The 17,994-nt window shown below is 40.9% G+C and overlaps 1 protein-coding gene across 1 annotated transcript in view; it reads left to right on the top strand.

Annotated features, from left to right (window-relative positions):
* The first annotated feature begins 1,443 nt into the window (after positions 1-1,443).
* Positions 1,444-17,994, top strand: part of AVL9 (AVL9 cell migration associated) — a 74,663-nt gene continuing 58,112 nt past the window's right edge. Inside the window, exon 1 of the mRNA XM_054019351.1 lies at positions 1,444-1,689. Within this exon, the coding sequence (XP_053875326.1) occupies positions 1,594-1,689 (96 nt within the window). The 5' untranslated portion in view covers positions 1,444-1,593. The remainder of the gene's footprint in view (positions 1,690-17,994) is intronic.

The raw sequence follows: 17,994 nt of genomic DNA, 5'->3' as shown, positions 1-17,994 counted from the left end.
GGTACATATCAATTTCTTTGTTAAATTGACAAACTCATATAAGCTTGCCGCGTCCAGCGTGCATAACTGAACACTGCAAGATGAAAGTTCCTAGGATTGTGTCTAGGACCGGAGATATTGGGTAGTGTCATTCGGTTGCACAATCCAAGGAGCAGCTTACATGCCAGAGGCCGTGCATGAACAGCCCAGGAGTGGGGGTTCTCATAGCAGAGCAGGGTAAGGCTGGCTCCCAGAGTCAAGGATTGGAGTGACCTAGCAGATCACTAGTCCAGATAACACCAGAGGGGAATGATTCTGTGTCATTCCTATTTGGTATTGGGGGAAAAAAATCTGTGTTTAATGTCAAACCAAAGGGAATTTACTGGTCAAATTGAAAGAGAGCATTGGACAAGTCCGAATTTCTGCAGCAAGAAAGTGGTAGCAGTGCCGTATGACCATAGCAAGAAAAAAAAAGAACCACAGAGACCTGAATTGCTTGTGCCTCAACCTAGCCATCATAAAGGATAAGTCGCTGGCCAAACTCCCTCCATGTGAGGACACTTTTGAAGATTATGTCAAAACATCTTGGCAAACAAAGATTTGGATGTCTTCACATGTCGGTAAACAAGATATTGGATCACCATTGCAACATGGATGGGAAAATGAGGATGATGAATTACTTCCTGTATTCTTCTAGAGCCCAATGGCTTTGGAACTTCTACAAGACCTTATTTGTGCCTGTACCCGTAGGGGCTTGCTGCACAATCAACTATGTCTCTAGTCTTCCCTGCACAGAACTATGTACATGCCAAAGTTCAAGGCAATGAAGACTGTGGTAACCCATGCACTCTCAACAGAGATCATGATGATGATAATGATGTTAACTAAAAACATCACCTGTCTTATTACTTTTCAATGATTCCTGTACAAATGTATTCTTTGCTTGTTTTAGCCTTTAGATGGTTGTTCTAATGCTTTGACCTCACAAAGAAACCCAATTTTATGCCTTGAAATAATATATATCGTCACCAACGTAACATACATGACTGCAAATATTTCAGAGTGGTCATTTGAACCTGTTGAGAATGTTACTCTTTCCCCCCGTTTTTTCAGCAACTACTTGACAGCTCGTCATCAGGCCTCATGTGAAAGTAGGCAGAAAAGCTTCCAACGGTGTGTGTAGGCGGGAGGGTACAGTACGGCCACCAAATGGGTGGTGTCACATGCCGCTGGCCCAGTAGCCCCCTCAGCCCCCGTCCTTCTCCGGCCTGTGAAGACAAGAGAGAGAGAGAGCAGGATGGAAGGAAGGAGAAGAGGAAGGCGAGGGAAGGTTCAGACAGCAGCTGCAAAGGGAGAAGGACTCAGAGCAGGAGGGAGGCGGCTGGCCTTGGTGCCCTGCACCGCCCCCTCCCCGCTCCACCCCCGGCGGGGCGGGGCGGGCCGGGCCGGCTGCGGCGCTGCGGAAGCGGAGGAGGAAGGCACAGGCAAGGGGTGTGGAGCGCCCCTGGCCGGTTCGGGGCTTATTCCGCGTCGGCCCCTGCGCGGGGGAGGCGGGGCGCGCAGAGGAGCCCGGCCCGCTGTAAACATCCTCCTGAGAGGCCGCCGCGGGGCTCCATGGAGACGCACGGGAAGCCCCCGCCGCCCAGCAGCCAGCGGGGGCCGGTGCTGCACATCGTGGTGGTCGGGTTCCACCACAAGAAGGGCTGCCAGGTGAGGGGAGAGGCCCGGGCTCCCCTGCCCCCTCCCTCCGGCCTGCATTGCTTCCTGCCCTGTGCTTCCTCCTCCGCCCCCCTCCGTCGCCTTTCACCCTTTCCTCTCCCCCCGCCCCGGCTTTCACCTCTGTTCTCCCCCTTCCGACAACATCTGCTTATCCCCCCCGCCCCGCTGTCTTCAGTTCTTTATCTGCTCCCATCCTTCTGCCCTTCCCTACGCACATCTTCCCTTCCCTTCATCTTCACCCCCCCACATCTAGCCCCGTCCTCTTCCTGTCTCTGTGCTTGTGTCTTTCAGCACCAGGATGAAAGATAAAAGTGTGCCTGCATTACTATTTTTTTTTTTTTTTTTGGTAGGGGTCATTTGCTATGTGTCTCACACTGCGTAGGGGAAACTATATAAATTGAGATTTGGAAGTTTCACTCATTTATTGAAAATCTTGGTTGACAAATACAGCAAAATCCTTTCATCACCAAAGAGACTCTTAATGCTGTCCCTAGAACTAATTTGGGTGCCTGATTTGTCACCCTTCCTTCCTTAAGTAGTACTTACTTTGGTGAGCAGTCCCATAGAGTTTAGTGTGAGTACTTCTGTGAGGTTGGTACTCCCCAGCATGAATAAGGGTAATAAAATTGGGGCCCCAAAGAATGCATGGGATTTAACAGGTCTGTTAGCTCTGTGCATTTATTATTTGTTGTTTTTCAGTTCCATGTACCATACTGGTTTCTTTCTCTTTCTCTCATGCACCCTCCCCCCTCCCCCACGCCCAATCTTCAACTGTAGAAACTGGTTATGAAGATACATATGACATCTAGGTCCTAAGGTTCTGGGTTTTCTTGTTGGCCGCTCAGTGCTTTTTTGTCAGTATGTATGCTTGAATATTAAAAAAAAAAAAAAAAAAGATATTCCAGTAGAAACTAATACAAAACTTGTGGGTGAGGCTGCATTTGCTCCGACTGGCCTCTGAGAAGAATTAGTCCTTAGAGAAGCAATGACTCAGTTTGCTTAGTTGGTAAATGTTGGCTATACCAAAGTTAATATTTATTCAGATGGATAAATGATTTTCTCTAATTTCAGACTTAAGGATTTCATTATGAGGATAAAGTGATCTTAAAGAGTTGGCAGAATAGGATTTGACTATGCAGACAAAAATATTTTAAACTAAAATAGCTGTTTACAATAATAGATACTGATCAGGAATGGGCTATAGGGAATGGGAATGGGAATGTCTAAAAGGTAAAGAAAGAGATTTTAAAAAAAGATATTGGAACAGATGAGCATTTATAAATGCAGGACCGCTTAAAAAAAATAAGAGTTGGATAAGTTCTAGCTTACTCCACCTTCTGCCTCTAATAACCCAATATGTCACTGCAACATCACAGGCATAACAAAAGGATAAATAGTTCAGTGGCTTCAGAATATTAAGCTTGTATTAAATGTTAAGTATGTATATCCTTCTCCACTATATTATGATTTTTTTTTTTTACAGTTGTTTAATGTGGAATGTAAGGGGAAAGAGCATACTTTATACTCCTTGAATTCTCGTACTTCTCCCTGTACCTTTTTCAGAGCAATGATGCAATGCAGGATTTTGGTCCAAACCTGTGTGGTTTTTTGGCCTGTTCATACAGTTCCTGTGCCACAAAGCAATGACTGTTCATCTTTTGCACCTTATTGTTCCATTGTTTAACTAAAAGAGCTTTTTTATCATGGTATTTATATTTCTAAGGTGTGTATGATCGCGGGAGTCTGGAATGTCTGTTGTAGATGCTTTTGGGTATCAAAAGGGAGAATCATAAATGGAGTGTTCAGAGTTGCTTCTCCTGTCCTCTCCCTGTCAAGACAGCCAGTGCTATGTCCAGATTTGCAATCCAGCAATTGGCAGACATTACTACATTGCATAACAGTGTTAAATGGCCTAATGCTGAATTACTGTTGCCCTTTCATGTACATTTGTTTATTGATTTTTAAAGTGAAGTTAGGTTGGTGAGATTAGTTTAGATATATCTCATCTCAGCTCTTGAAATCCTGGACAACCTCTCTCATCTCTATTCCCAATAAAAAACTCTTAAATAGTACTTTCTTTTGTTTGTTACCTAAACAGTCATCAAATTAGGCTGCATATCTTTATCTTCAGTGAGAGTCATAGTTAGACTATTTCTACTGAGTAAAAGGTTTCCAAAGCTCAGTCAGTAGTTATAGTAAGCATTTTTTCAGTTATATTGTGAACTCTTGTTATGTCAGTGAAAGTTATTAATGGTTTTTCTTAACACAAACAGTTCTAAGTATCATTCTTTTTGTCCTTTTTTTTTTCTTTTTTCCCCTCCTTCTCATTTTCTCCCATGTTCACACTCTTTACAGATTGCACTTTACCCTCAAGGTGATAACTGTTCTGTAGGCAGTTTATTTTTTACAGCATATTTGGGGGGGGGGGGTGAATTTTGTATTTCTGAAGTGTTGCTGCTTGACACATAGAGTATTCCCTCATCCATTTATCTACAGGACTGATTCAGCATGGACAATGGCATTGCAAGGTTCCCTACTCCATCAGTTTATGTCCATGCTGTCTTGGAAGGATCATTTATAAAAATGAGAGTACTGTATAGTTCCGTCTCTGTGCCTATACTGTCTTTGGCCTCTGCTGAGACTATCAACAAGGATACCAATTGTGATGGTGTGTTCTATGATGTGGACTATTATTATCTGAGGATTGGTCTGAAGCCACCAGCTCGTTTCATTAAGGCACCAAAGACACACTGTTCATATTTTGGGATATGTTCTGACACCACACAGTATGGTAGGTAGAAAACAAAACAAAACAAAAAAAGAAGAACCCATAGAACTTCTCCTCTGATCTTACTAACAATGGCTGAAGCTTAAAAGCATTCATCTAGCACAAGCATTACTAATCAATAGATGTTTTGGATGACCCAAATATATTTTAATAAAATCAAATATTTTGAACATTTTTGATTACTATAGACCTGATTTAATGGGGCTATTCACAGGAGTAAATTTACACTCAGGTATGTGTTTCCAGGATCAGTTGCTATAACAATAATTAGATTCTTTTTGGGCTTGCAGTATTTATCAGACACCGGCTAGGACAGTGGCTGTTATGGAAGATGGACACTGATTGGGTGTTAGCAGAAAAGCCAGCACATATTGCCCCCAGCTGCTTAGAGGGAATGGAGCTTGGAGTCGCATGTACTTTTGTCTTCTGCCTTCTGTGGTTTCAGCATTCTGTTGCGGGAGAGAGGTATCCTCTCTTTCCTTTCTGTTGCCCTTCCCTCTGCCTACAGGAGCAGCAGCAGAATGAAAATGATGTGATAATTGATGACTGGAAGTTTCACTCTGCTACTGGAACCCTGCTCACTGGAGAAACTTTTCAAGTACTGTGATCTGTGAGGTTCTTTTATATTTTTTCAGAAAATTCATATGAAATTGACTCTCTTTGCAAATCTTCTTGGCATTATATTGAAACACATTGGCACCTCTTCAATCTAAAGTAATCTCTTTTTGGTAGAAATTAAAATCTGTAATGCAAAACTGCTGCGTGTGTAGATGTACACTTTATGTATATATAACACTTGGCATATATATTGTGGATTCTTTGTGTATGATTATTAATAGATAGCAAAAGTAATGGGACCTTTATGTGCTCTGAGGGTAGACATTTTAATTAGATTTGAATTGCTCTGTATAGATATCTTTTGGTTACCTGAAGTGTCTGTCTACTCCTGTTGCCCTTGTTCAGGAAAAGGAAGGTAAATATAGGAAAATTTAAGCTATATATAATAGAAATGTAATTTATGTTAAAGATAATGCTGTACATATTTTTTTCTGGGAGTATTTTATTTTTTTCTAAAATTTTGTATGGAAACACGACTAGTTGTACGTGAAAATGATTTATTTGGTGATCGTATAACAAACCTCAGAGCATCAGCCTATTTGAGATGATTTTATAGTGTGAGGCTAATTTGTAATTTTTGCAATGCTCTTGTCTAAGCTGATTCATCTTGTGTTTTCTTCTGGGTAAAGCAGGCTTATTTAACATGAGACAAATATTTACAACACATGAAATAGAGTGTTTGCTGAACAACTAGAGAAAGCTGACAGTTACATTTTCTGGGTAATTGTGCAAATTTCAGAATTGCCACTGACCATTGAGATGGACTTGCAGTGTGTAGAAGCAGCATGAAATCAAGAATCCTGATTTCAAGAACAGATCATGGGGATCTCTCAGGCTAGTAGAGGTTAAGCCTGTTGAGGAGCCGTATGTTCAGTTTCTCTGTAGCAGGAGGCATCCAAGTATACTGCTGGTTTAGCATCCATTATTGACTACTTATGTAGTGACATTGATGAAATATTCAGAAAGAGCTACTTACCGTACCTCTTCACCACAAAGAAGATGTCGGTATGATAATGACTTCTTAGAATGGGAAGAAGACGCTATCTTGGAGACTAGATCCCTCTGGTATTTGATATGTTCTGCAGCAATACATTAAGAAAAGCGATAACCTATTTGAATACTGTACTATGATAGATTTCTATGCCGCACTTACAGGGTGAGTCTACACAGCGAGCAGCATTGAGTCTCAGGGCCCGGATCATCAACAAACTCAGGCTTGCATGGCTTAGGCTACAGCTGTGTAGCATACACCCCGCCCTTTGCTTCAGAGCCCAAGCTCCAGCCTGAGCCCAAAGGGCTACACAGCTATTTTTAGTGCCTTAGTGCAAGCCTGAGTCTGTCAACCCAGGCTCTGAGACTTGCTGCCACTTGCTGTGTAGATGCATTTGTTGTGATAAATTATATGGAATGTCACTTTCCGGATAAAAAATAAAATAGCAAATATCATCCATCAAGTTATGAAACTTGCCGAAAGTCCCCGGTGGCATTAATTTAATCAAAATAGTTTTTTACTATGAATAAAATTACTTAGAATATTTAATAACATCTAATGGGCTGTTTTAAAAATATTTAAAACCATTATCTTTAGTCCCTGTCTTGTCAGCCACAGAGCAGTAAGGCAGGAGAATGGATAGGAGGGAGCAGCCGCTTCCTCTTCAGCTGTGTTTCTGCCTCAGACTCTGTATAGTCAGAAAGACCAGCAACACTTCCAAGATACAGCTTTATAAACTGTGCAGGCCTGATTCACTGCTATTCTGCACCTTGTGTAGTAGTCTGTGCCAATATGGAGTGGATGTAAAATGTTACCATTCTGATTTGGTAGCATTTTACACCTACTTTGCACTGGTGTAAATGACTACACAAGGTGCAGGACAGCCGTGAATCAGGCCTTGTGACCCTTTGTCTGAATCAGATAATCAAAACTGACTCCCCATAATTGCACAGTAAAGCACTAGTTATAAATATGATTGCTCCTGCTCTTCCTTGCCTTCTGCACAGTACAGGTTTTAACTTGGAAGCTCTCAGGGTTCCACTGAGACTGGTTTAGTTGTTTATTACCACCACCTACCCACATACAAAAAAATCTGAGCATGGGAAAAATTACAAATATTAAGGAACAAAATCAACCCCAAACCCATAAATCATGGAATCTGTGGCAGTAAGGCTGGCATTTTGGCATGGTTTACATATAATGTGTGTAGTTTTACGTGAATGTGTAATACATTTCTCTTTCCAGTACTTTTAAAATGAACCCCATCTCATTCTGTGTTCCACTTTCCTTATTGGCAAAAGCGTCCTTTATTTGATTAGTCAAAGCGTAATTGGAAGAGATGAATTTCAGTTGATATTCCAAAATAGATGTAAAATATTTTGTCCCTTCAGAACTATATTTTGAAGCCACTTGGTTAGATAACCTCATTGTTGTGGCCAGGGAAGAATTAATATTTTGCTAGTTTGCTGCTTTTTTAAACCCATCCCTTGATTACTCAGAAGTAATACCAACAACACTTTCCCCTTTTTGTCGGCTGTGAAAGTGTACCAATATATTTTACCCATTTTATTTTTAAAATAAATAACATGGCTTGAGTATTAAGAGTCAGGAAGAAAAATCATTTTACTAGTGAGATAAGAGGGAATGTTTTGAGCATGATCCTCTCATCCTCAGATATATGTGTGCCTGGTATGTTCATGTTTTTAGAGTACAGGAAAGTTGAAAGGAGAAAAGATGTTAAACAGGTTCTATTAATTCAAAAATGTCTCATACCATATCAAATCCCAAAGCCTTAAGATAAATAATAAAAAGAACCAACATGAAAAGATTTGGCTCAAAAGCATATTTCATTGTTGTTTTCCTACTGTCTCCTCAGTTTTCTCAGCTCCAGCCCATAGTGGGGTAAATGTCTAGTAGACCTGATCTATGGAATATTTGCAGTACTGTATTTTTCATGTAGACATGGAGGAGGCTGCTTTCAAAGTATTAGGTTCTTGATACCCTTAAAAATTATGGTGAAACTGTTGGCTTTTATCAATTTATGAAACTTGGAGTAACCGAAGGAAAATATTGATTGAAATATTTCAATTGTGAGAGAAGTCCTCAACATAAAACCAGTTGCTGGTTCTTCAGAAATGAAAATCATGGCAGTACACCAAGCCAGGACAGCTCAAATGTAATAGAAGTACCTGCAGGAGAACTGTGTGTTTATATGGAATATCTGCAGGTGGCTTGCTCACTTAGCACTTCTAGAGACATCTCACTTAATTCAAATTGGCTTATTTATGTTCTGTTGTCCAGCTAGTTTCAGGGTACTTTAGAAAGGCTTGGATTGCTAGAGCTATTTCTTATATACATTAGTGCTTTTCATCTTTCAAATATAGATCATCTTTTGTAGCAGGTAGTACTGAATTTCACAGTCTTTTAGAGTAACTGACATGAGCGAAAACAAGTTATTCCTGGTTTTGGTTTTTCTGCCACAAAGGTATTGCTCAGAACAATAAAATATTTTCTCTCCATTAAAACTGTGTTAGCTCAGGAACATGATTTGCTGTTAAAAATGTTAATTATGTTATACAAGTACCGAGTAGCCTACTAAACTCTTATTTCTCTTTAAGATTTTGTTAGACATTTCTCTTAGGAAAATTATAGACACAAATCATGTGATGAAAATGCTGGCTTTGGGAGAAAGCATCATCTTGTGGCTAAGGCACAAGACTGGGAGTCAGGAGAATTTTGTTCTATTCCCAGCTCAGCTACTTCCTGTGTGACCTGGGGCAAGTTATTTGAGATCTGTGCCTTAAAGTTTCATTATCTGCAAAATGGGGATGATGGCTTAAAGTAATTTACTGGTAAAGTGTTTTGAGTTCCTCAGAAGGAAGCTGCTATTATAATACAAAGTGGTGGTGGTATCTTAAAGAATAAGGAAAATATTGACTTTTCACCTTGACCTCTCCACAGAGCTTAAGAAACAGTTTCTCTATCTGAAACTTATGTGGGGATTGAAGGGATAGAATTCACTGAAGGCCCACGTGCAGATTGTTGAGCAAATACACAGTCCCTTTACCAGTTTCGCCTCTTATCTGGAGTAGGAAATCTGATCACTCGTATGTTATAAATTGGGTTTAGTGGCCATTAAATCTGTGTAATTCAGACACAGTGACCATGTCACCAACTGACCTCAAATCTCTCTTCCCACTTGTTTATGAAGAGCTGGAATGAAGCCCAGTTCTGGTACACTCAGTATCCAGGATCCCATGTGCACTCATTCTGCAATCTCCCCACACCGTAGTATGATGGGTGAATATTGCCTAGAATGCACAGCTCCAAAGCATTCTTTCTGCTCATTTAAACGTACCCATCTCTAGTGGTGATGAAAAAGCAAGTTGGACAATGGGATATTACTTTTTATGTCTTGGACTGATTGTGCATCCAGTTACTGTTGTTTGCTCCAGATCCTTAATTTGTAAAACAGCAGTAACTGTTGCTACGCATTCCTATGCAGAATGAGTTTGCTGAATACATGTAATAGTGGACCACTTCAGTGCAAAAATGCCTATTCTTTTTAGTGGGGCAAAAGATTGTGTTCCGAGAGATCTTCCAAAGCATGTATTTAACAAGTATCGTAACCATTGAATGTGAATGTTTGTTTTTCCCAAAAGTACAGTAATGAAAAAACAACATAGCTTACATGTCAGGGAGGCAGTATGATTTTGTTTCCCCCCCCCGAGAATGAGTTCACAATATAAGTTGCCTGTGTGTTACATTACAGGTACAGTGTGGGTTCCAGGAATGAAACCACTGATATTGTCTTCCTTACCTTAGACTTAGTTTCTTCTGTGTTGCTGGCACATCAGCAGTCCGGTTTCTCCATTGATTAGTCACTTTGTAATTGTGATACTTCTTCCCAGATGAGGCCAGCATATTCAATATCCCCTCTCACTGTCTTCTGGCAGTTCTTCCTTGGACTTCCTTGTTTTCTCTTTCCTTTCTTGCATACCCAATTTAATGCTTGCTTAACCTGTCTCTCATCTTCCATATGGCGTGCCTGTTCCAACTTCCTGAGCCTTCTTTCTTTGATATATTCTAACTTATCCTGCTTTGTCAGTTCCCTTAGTCTTGCATTTGTTATTTTGTCTTTCCATTAAATGTGTAGAATCTTCGCCAGCCATCTGTGGGTGGGCATCCTCCAATCTCTCTTTTTTAACCATGTTATTGGCCAAGTCTCTGCTTCACACAGTAGCATGCTCAGTGCAATCTCACGGTATAATCTGACCTTTAATTTGGTGTGGAGACCTCTTTTTCACCAGATGTTGTTCCACCTTCCAAAAGTCGTATTTGCTTTTCTTAATCTCATATATATCTTTTTCATGGCCACCTTCAAATGTCATCACACTCCCCTCTTCTATCCATTCACTTTCTTTTCCATCCACAGATGCTTTTGTGTCACAGTTCAGGGCAATTCTGCCTATATTCCCCTCCATGGTCCAGCAAGGCACCCATGCTGAAGCTTCCAGCTCTCCAGCCATCACCTCTCTTGGTCAGAGACATGCATTTCTCTCCCTCCTGACTGGTTTTTTTCCAAGCTGCACAGTTCCCTGTTTACACTATGAATTCCCTAGCAGACTACATAAGCAGCCCTGCTCTGCTTTTCTCCTCAGAAGCTATAAACAGCATAATGACTCACAGTTGAGTTACCACATAGTTCTTAGCTTCATTCTAAGCAAGACCATTTATTTTTAAGGTGAAGAGAACATGTTAAAAATAAAAGAAACTACACGCATTAATAAGTTGAGGAGACGGGGAGTGGTCTTTGCTAAAGTGCTCTGGTTGGTGTCAGTTCTTCGAACCCTTCTCTAAAGATTGGGGTCCTCCTTGTTTGCTTTACTACAACAAAGGCCTTGAGTCACTTTAAACTCAGGTTATTTATTCAAAAGTCCTTTCTTTGTTTGCTGGTCTCTAGAGAATCCAGTTTGAACCAGTAAATGCAGGTCTGTCCAGCTGCTAGTGCCTATCAGGATGTGTTAGGACCTGAGTGAATTTGCCAAATTACCACTATTCTTTGTTCCTGGAGGACTGTTGCCCTCCTCCCTCATGAAATTATATACAATGCCTAGACCACAGTGAAACATACATTAATACGGTAAGATTTAACTTAATTCAATCTGGTTTGTCCAGGGTATTGCAGGAAATTGCCATATATGTCACAGTTTGCATCTGTTGTCCAGTTTCCTACTTTTATAATCATGGTTTTCTCTGCATTAACTTAAAAATTTATGATGCTTCCTGTTCTACCTCTGATGTAAGGACAATCATGTTCCACGTTGTACTTAGTAAAACAATGTCGTTGGTAAAGTCAAGGTTGTGTAACTCATCCGCTAACCCATTTTGCACTATCCTTGATGCCTTTTATTGCCCCTTCATCACCCAGCCTATTGTTAATCGAGAGAGGATTGGTGATATCACACATCCTTGTCTAACCCCAGTAGCAAACCCAGATCTGTATCATTCTTACTGTGCATTTACTTCCATCATATAAATTCGTTATTCTCCGGTATCCCATAGTTTCTAGCAATATTCCTCAATTAAACACTTTCTTAAAGTTGATTAAGCTGGATCTTTGCCTAGTAGCTTTTTCAATGATCTGTCGAGGAGTGAATATCTGTTCACAGTATGATCTATCTAGAGGGAACCCAGCCTGTTCTTCTTGTAATATTTCATCAACTGCATTCTTTGTTCTATTCAGCATAATGGTAGTCAGTATTTTGCCTAGGATTGATAGCAGTATAATACTATTTCAGTTTGGGCACAGAGTAAGATCACCCTTTTTTGGTAATGCCACTATGATACCATCTTTCCAGTGCTGTGGCACTTGTTCTTTCACCTATATTTAGTGTATAATTTAGGAACATTGGAAAGTTAAAGTATTCTTCCCGCTAAGATGCAATAACGCACACTGAATTAAACATTTAACTTTTTTTAAAAAAAAAAACCCACCCGTATGAAACATAGGTAATCCTTGAAAAGAGTTATTTTTTAATTGAACATGTTTTCTTACATCTTAGAGGGAAGAATACTTTAACTTTACAGTGTTCCCAAATTATGTATTCTCTCATTCTATAATTGAGAAATATTCATGCATGTAGCAAAAGAAAGCCTAGTGTATTGTTCTGTATCTAACTGTGTATTTCAGTGATGTGAAATTGGCCTGAGCAATCAGTGCCTGGCCTATTTTCCACTTGCCTAAAGAAAGCATGTGGAAAAATATCCTGAAATTGTATGCTTGCCTTTCAGCAAGTTACTTTTACAAGCAGGTTAAAACATAGGAGACCGCTAAGAAGCAAAAAAGGTTATGGTCTATTCTTTTTATACCTAGTTCAAAATGTTTAAGCTTTCACCTCGTGCCCTATGACTCTGCTGTGCAATTGCAATCTGGTAGGGTGGGTCTTCTCTCCAGGTTGTGGCACCCCTTTCCAGAGGTATGCTGGAGTCACCCTCTGGCTGCTTGTGGGGTTGATTTATTCTTGATCTATTTGCATTTTTGGTGGGAGTAAGGGGAAACATTTCTATTATGTGATTTTTTTGCTTTTGCTAACCTTTCCCCCCCCCCCCCCAAATCTCCCACCAGTGGATAATTGATACGTTTTGTTGGTTGGCACATGCCTTACAAACGGTTTCCCTGCGTGCTAAATTTGTTTGTCATTGTCTAACAGTGTCCTTGAGCTGGATGGCTTTTCTTTCACCTCTTTTAATGTTTTATGTGTATTTGTTGTGTAGCAGTTAGATGTTCTACAGTAGACACCTGTATTGATTAAAATACAATCCTGTTGTTTCAGGAACAATTAAAACAAAAATATCTGGTTAAGACACTGGACTGGGCATCAGCAGGTTGGGTTTTTGTTCCTAGTTCTGCAGTTGGCTTGCTTTGTGACCCTGGACACATCACTTACTTCTAGGGTAAGTCCACACTACCCGTCGGATCGGCGGGTAGCGATCGATCTATCGGGGATCAATTTATCGCGTGTAGTGTAGACACGATAAATCGATCCCCAATCACTCTCCCGTCGACTGCTGAACTCCAGCAGTGCGAGAGGCGGAAGCAAAGTCGACGGGGGAGCCGCGGCCGTCAATCCAGCGCCGCAAGGACGCGAAGTAAGTAATCTTAATTCAATCTAAGATACGTCGTCTTCAGCTACTCTATTCTCGTAGCTGAAGTTGCATATCTTAGATTGATCCCACCCTCCTCCTAGTGTAGACCAGGCCCTATTGGGGAGCAGAGAGTAGTAATCCTTATCTGCCCCATTGTAGTATTGCAATTATAAAATCATTAATCTGTGTGAGGCACTGAAATCCTACAGCGATGAGTGCTATAGAACACGCTATGAATTGCTGTGTGTTAGCCAAACTATGTTTTTCTTATGTTGTACAATTTTTTTTTTAATTTTGTAAGAAGCATTTAATTTTTGTATCTGAAAGGACTACTCTCAGTGGCCTTTTTAGAGCAAGTGAAGAATTTTAAACACACAGCAGAATATTGAAGTGTGTGTGTGTTTATGTAGTATATTTAATACTCACTGTTTCTTTAATGTTGTACACAGTACCACAAGGTCCATTTTCTTTATCACTTATGGTAGTTAGACACATAGAGGGGAGATTATTTCCCTTAATTAGCATTTTATGTAAACATGTTTAAAATGTTCTTCAAGGTTTCCTTTTTAATAGAACAATGTTACTGCAGTTTTTTCTTTGAAATCCCATATTAGCCGCAAACGATAACCAGATATTACTTTGTACAACTCCATACTTGATCTTTTTCCTCTTTTAACATCTGAACTATGAGAAGACTACTAAATATTCCTGGAGTTCTATATCACCTGTCACCTTCAGTTTAAAATTTGAACGGAATATGCATTAAAATTAATTTTTACTGGTCTGTCAGTTCTTTGTATGGGTAGCCGATGCACACAGAATTCAGCATTGCAGGTATTTAAATGGCAATGTGTACCAGTAATTTTTGCCCTTCTCTCATGAATAGATGATCAGTAAAAGAGGTAATCTTAACAACATTTTGGATGAAAGCGCTATAGAAGTGCAAAGATTTCAAAGCGCTTTGCAAACATTAATTCAGCCTACAACACTTCTGTAAGATAGATATGCATATGAATGGAACTCAGTGGGAACTGAATTACTGTATGACATTAATTTACATATAGGTGAGCATTTCTTTCTAAACGCTCACTCATATTTTAATTATACTTAAAAATAAATAAATAAACCCCAAACAAGGACTAAACCTTAGTAATGGAAAGGAGCCATGTCTAATGGTTAGAGCCATGGGTCTAGGAGTCCGAATGCCTGGAATCTGATTAGGACTCAGCCAATGACTATGTGTTACTTGTGTTTTGTTACTGTTGTATGACTGTTAGTGGCTGTGAGGCTGATTTAAATATTGTAAAGGACTTTGACGTTCTTGTATGTAAGTATAAAATGGTATTGTTTGCACTAAAGTACTGGAGACTTGCTCTGTGAGAAGGTGGCCTTACCTAGAGTGTCATCTTTTGGCAGGCTGAAGCATGAGAGATGGGCCTGCCTCAGTTTTCTTCCTTCAAAATCTCCAGTAACTCCACAACAGCTCGCTTCCCTAAATAATACCATCCTTGGGCTGGTTTATTACCAAAACATAATTTAGGTAATCCATAACAAAAGCTCCAAACATAGTCTGTTTCTCACACCCCAGTACATAGGGTTCTTAAAATTACATGACATGATGCTCCCACAAACCACATTCTGGCATCTTCTGTCACACCTGGGCTCTTCTTCGGTCCTCTCCTATCCTTTTTCCAGGACAGCCACCTGAGCTCTTCCAGCTGGAGTGGAATACCACTCTTCCCAGCAGGAATCCCCACAGTGTGTCTGCTGGGTGTTTATCCTCACGAGGGGAGCATCTCTCATTACTCCTGTTCCATTAGCCTTTTCCAGCTTGGAAGCCAGCAGGTAAGTCCCTTTGCTGCTGTTTTGCCTTCAGCCCTCTGGCACTGGTTCTCCTGCTTGGGGAGGTTGACAGAATAAACCCCTGTATTCCCACTCTACACTCTACTGTAATAATGTTTGTACAAAATTATGTTTAGTGAGGTATCATTTGAAAACTCATAATTTGCAGGTCATTATTGTCCTGGGGAAATGCGTGTGGCAACATTGTAATGTGAAGTTATAAAATTTCCCTGTATGATGTTATTAATACATGTTCCAAACCCCACAGCACTGCCTAGGCAGGAGTCAAGTCTGTCTTAAAGAAAGGAAGGAATGTGTGCTTACCTTAATTTGCATTTAAGCAATAAACAGAGTCATCAAGCAGAGGGGGAAAACAAAGGAGGTGAAAAAAATTAGCAGGAAACATCCTTCCAATGGACATTTTGTCTCTGGACTCTCAGCTGAAAATGTTTTTCAAGAGGGGGACTGAAACTATAAAAGGGAGGGACGAGCACTCCAGGAACCCCCCCCAATCACATTCACTGCACCTGAAAAACCTGAAAAGACAAAGGAAGCAACAATTGGACTCTGGGACTGGCATCCTGACATAAAGAGTTTAGTCAGTAAGACTGCTGAAAACATGGTGAGAAATGTTGCTTGAATCTGCTATAGTTTGTTAGGTACTGTATTAATAAACCATCTTATCTTTATTTTTCTTGTAACCGTTTGTCTTTTTATGCCTTATTACTTGTACTCACTTAAAGTCTATCTCTTTGTAGTTAATAAACTTGTTTTATTTTTTATCTAATCCAGTGTGTTCAGGTTGAAGTGCCTGTGTAACTCCATTTGAGATAACAAGTTGTTTGCATATTATTCCCTTAAGGGAATAACAGATTTAACATATTTGCACTGTACAGTCCTGGGCAGTACAGGACATAAGTTTCTGGGGGAAAATGTGATACTGGGAGTGGGCTCTGGTCACCCTGGTAATCTTTAAAACTGGTAAGAGCCGAGGTGTGGCTGGCTGGCTGCAGTACATACAGACATAGCAGGAAATGATTTACATGCTGGAGGCTGTGAGCAGTATAGGTTGGAGGCTACAGCAGCAAGGCATTGTAAAGGACACCCCAGGTTACAGGGCAGGGGTGACACGGCTACTCATTGGTCTGGATGGTAACCTGGTATGACATAGGGAGGTCAGCTGGCAAACCCCCTTGCTGCTCTTCTGCCTTCTGCTTTCCCATAGGAACCACATACAGTCTCCTAGCTCTGGCAGCTGTCATCTTCCAACCTCACTCCCAGTCAGCTCTCACATGCCCATTTCCTGACTCATTCAGGCAACTCTGAGTCACCACTCTTTCACTTTCTAGGACCCAGCTGCCCTCTTTTAAGTCCAGTTGGGGTCAACTGATGAATCATGGGTGCACTGTTAAAAGGCCAGTGTCACCCTGTGACTTTCTTTCCTCATTTTATTAGTTGGCTTCAGATTCTTCAATATTGGTTCTTTTAATTTCTTTTCTTTAAAAAGTTTTCAATGATTATCCTTTCTTGGATTTCATTGCCAAACAGCATCTCTATTTGGCATGTAATTATATAATTTCAGTTTGAGATGATATTCTGACACAAGATGACCAACTGGTGCTAATGTGTTACTTGCTCTCCCAAAACTTAAATGTATATGATGCCTGATTAAAAGGTGTTTGTTGGTTTGGTTTGGTTACTGCTGATGAAAGGTACCAGGTCAGCAGTCTGAGAAAGTAAGCCACAGGACAAGTACAGCTTATGCAGTAGCAGTGAATGATCTCCCCCCGCCCCACTAATGTGTTCTCCTGGAGAGATGACCTTTGGGGTGAGAAGATACCTATCTCCATGCCTCTGTGATGGACAAATTAAAATCAATCATAGTGCAGTTTTGGTGAGGTGGAAACCTATCAACTAGGAACTGACTGAGACCACCAAACATCCTTCACCTGAGACACTGAAGTCTAGGTGACTATTAATCTGGGCTGGATTCAAATCAGTGACTTAGAGAAGAAAATAAGATATTTTTGAGCTAGCTTCTCTCTCTGTCCCTTCCCTCTTCTCTCTCCCCATTTTTTTTTTAAATGTCTAGTCTGCACCTTAGATATTTACCAAATCTGCATATTGTGTTTGGAGCTTATATGAATGAACATGGCAGGAGGAGGGCAAAAGGAGCAATGCCCCAGTTCTTGTGTCCTCCACGCAGTGCTCAGGAAGTAACTTTTGCAAAGTGGATGTGGCAGGTTGAGTGTAGGGCCACAGCTTCCCCTGTTTGTATGAGCCAGCATAGCTGGCCAGGGGCAGGTAGGTGCGGAGAAAGCATTGGACAGAAGCTGCATTCCCTGGAGCACCAGGAGATGTGCCTGCCGAGGGGGACAGTACTGCTTGGAATTCTCACTGGGGCATTTTCTGTAGACTACAATCAAGACCTTGGTGTTCCACTCTGGGATATGGTGTTCAAATCCCAATCCCCTACTTTGGGATTGCTACAGAGACTGCACATTCATCCTCTAAGGGCTAGTCTACACTACCCGCCCGGATCGGCAGGTAGAAATCGATCTCTCGGGGATCGATTTATCGCGTCTCATCTAGATGGATAAATCGATCCCCGAATCAACGCGCTTACTCGCACCTCGTCAGGAGGAGTAAGCGCCGTCGACGGGAGAGCTGTGGCAGTCGATTTGCCGCCATCCTCACAGCGGGGTAAGTCGAATAGAATACGTCAAATTCAGCTATGCTATTCGCGTAGCTGAATTTGCATATCTTAAATCGACACCCCCCCCCCCCCTTAGTGTAGACCTAGTTTGCAAGACAGCCTTGTAACATCCTTCCCCCTTTCCCTCCCAAGCTAAATGTGACTTTCTGGAAAGGCAGCCTTTCTTGGCTGGTAAGAAAGTCGCTGGTCTGA

The sequence above is a fragment of the Malaclemys terrapin genome, chromosome 2 (genome assembly GCF_027887155.1).
Source record: "Malaclemys terrapin pileata isolate rMalTer1 chromosome 2, rMalTer1.hap1, whole genome shotgun sequence".
Classification (NCBI taxonomy): domain Eukaryota; kingdom Metazoa; phylum Chordata; order Testudines; family Emydidae; genus Malaclemys; species Malaclemys terrapin.
Note: the sequence above shows the minus strand (reverse complement) of the source record. Positions and strands in the feature narration are given on the sequence as shown.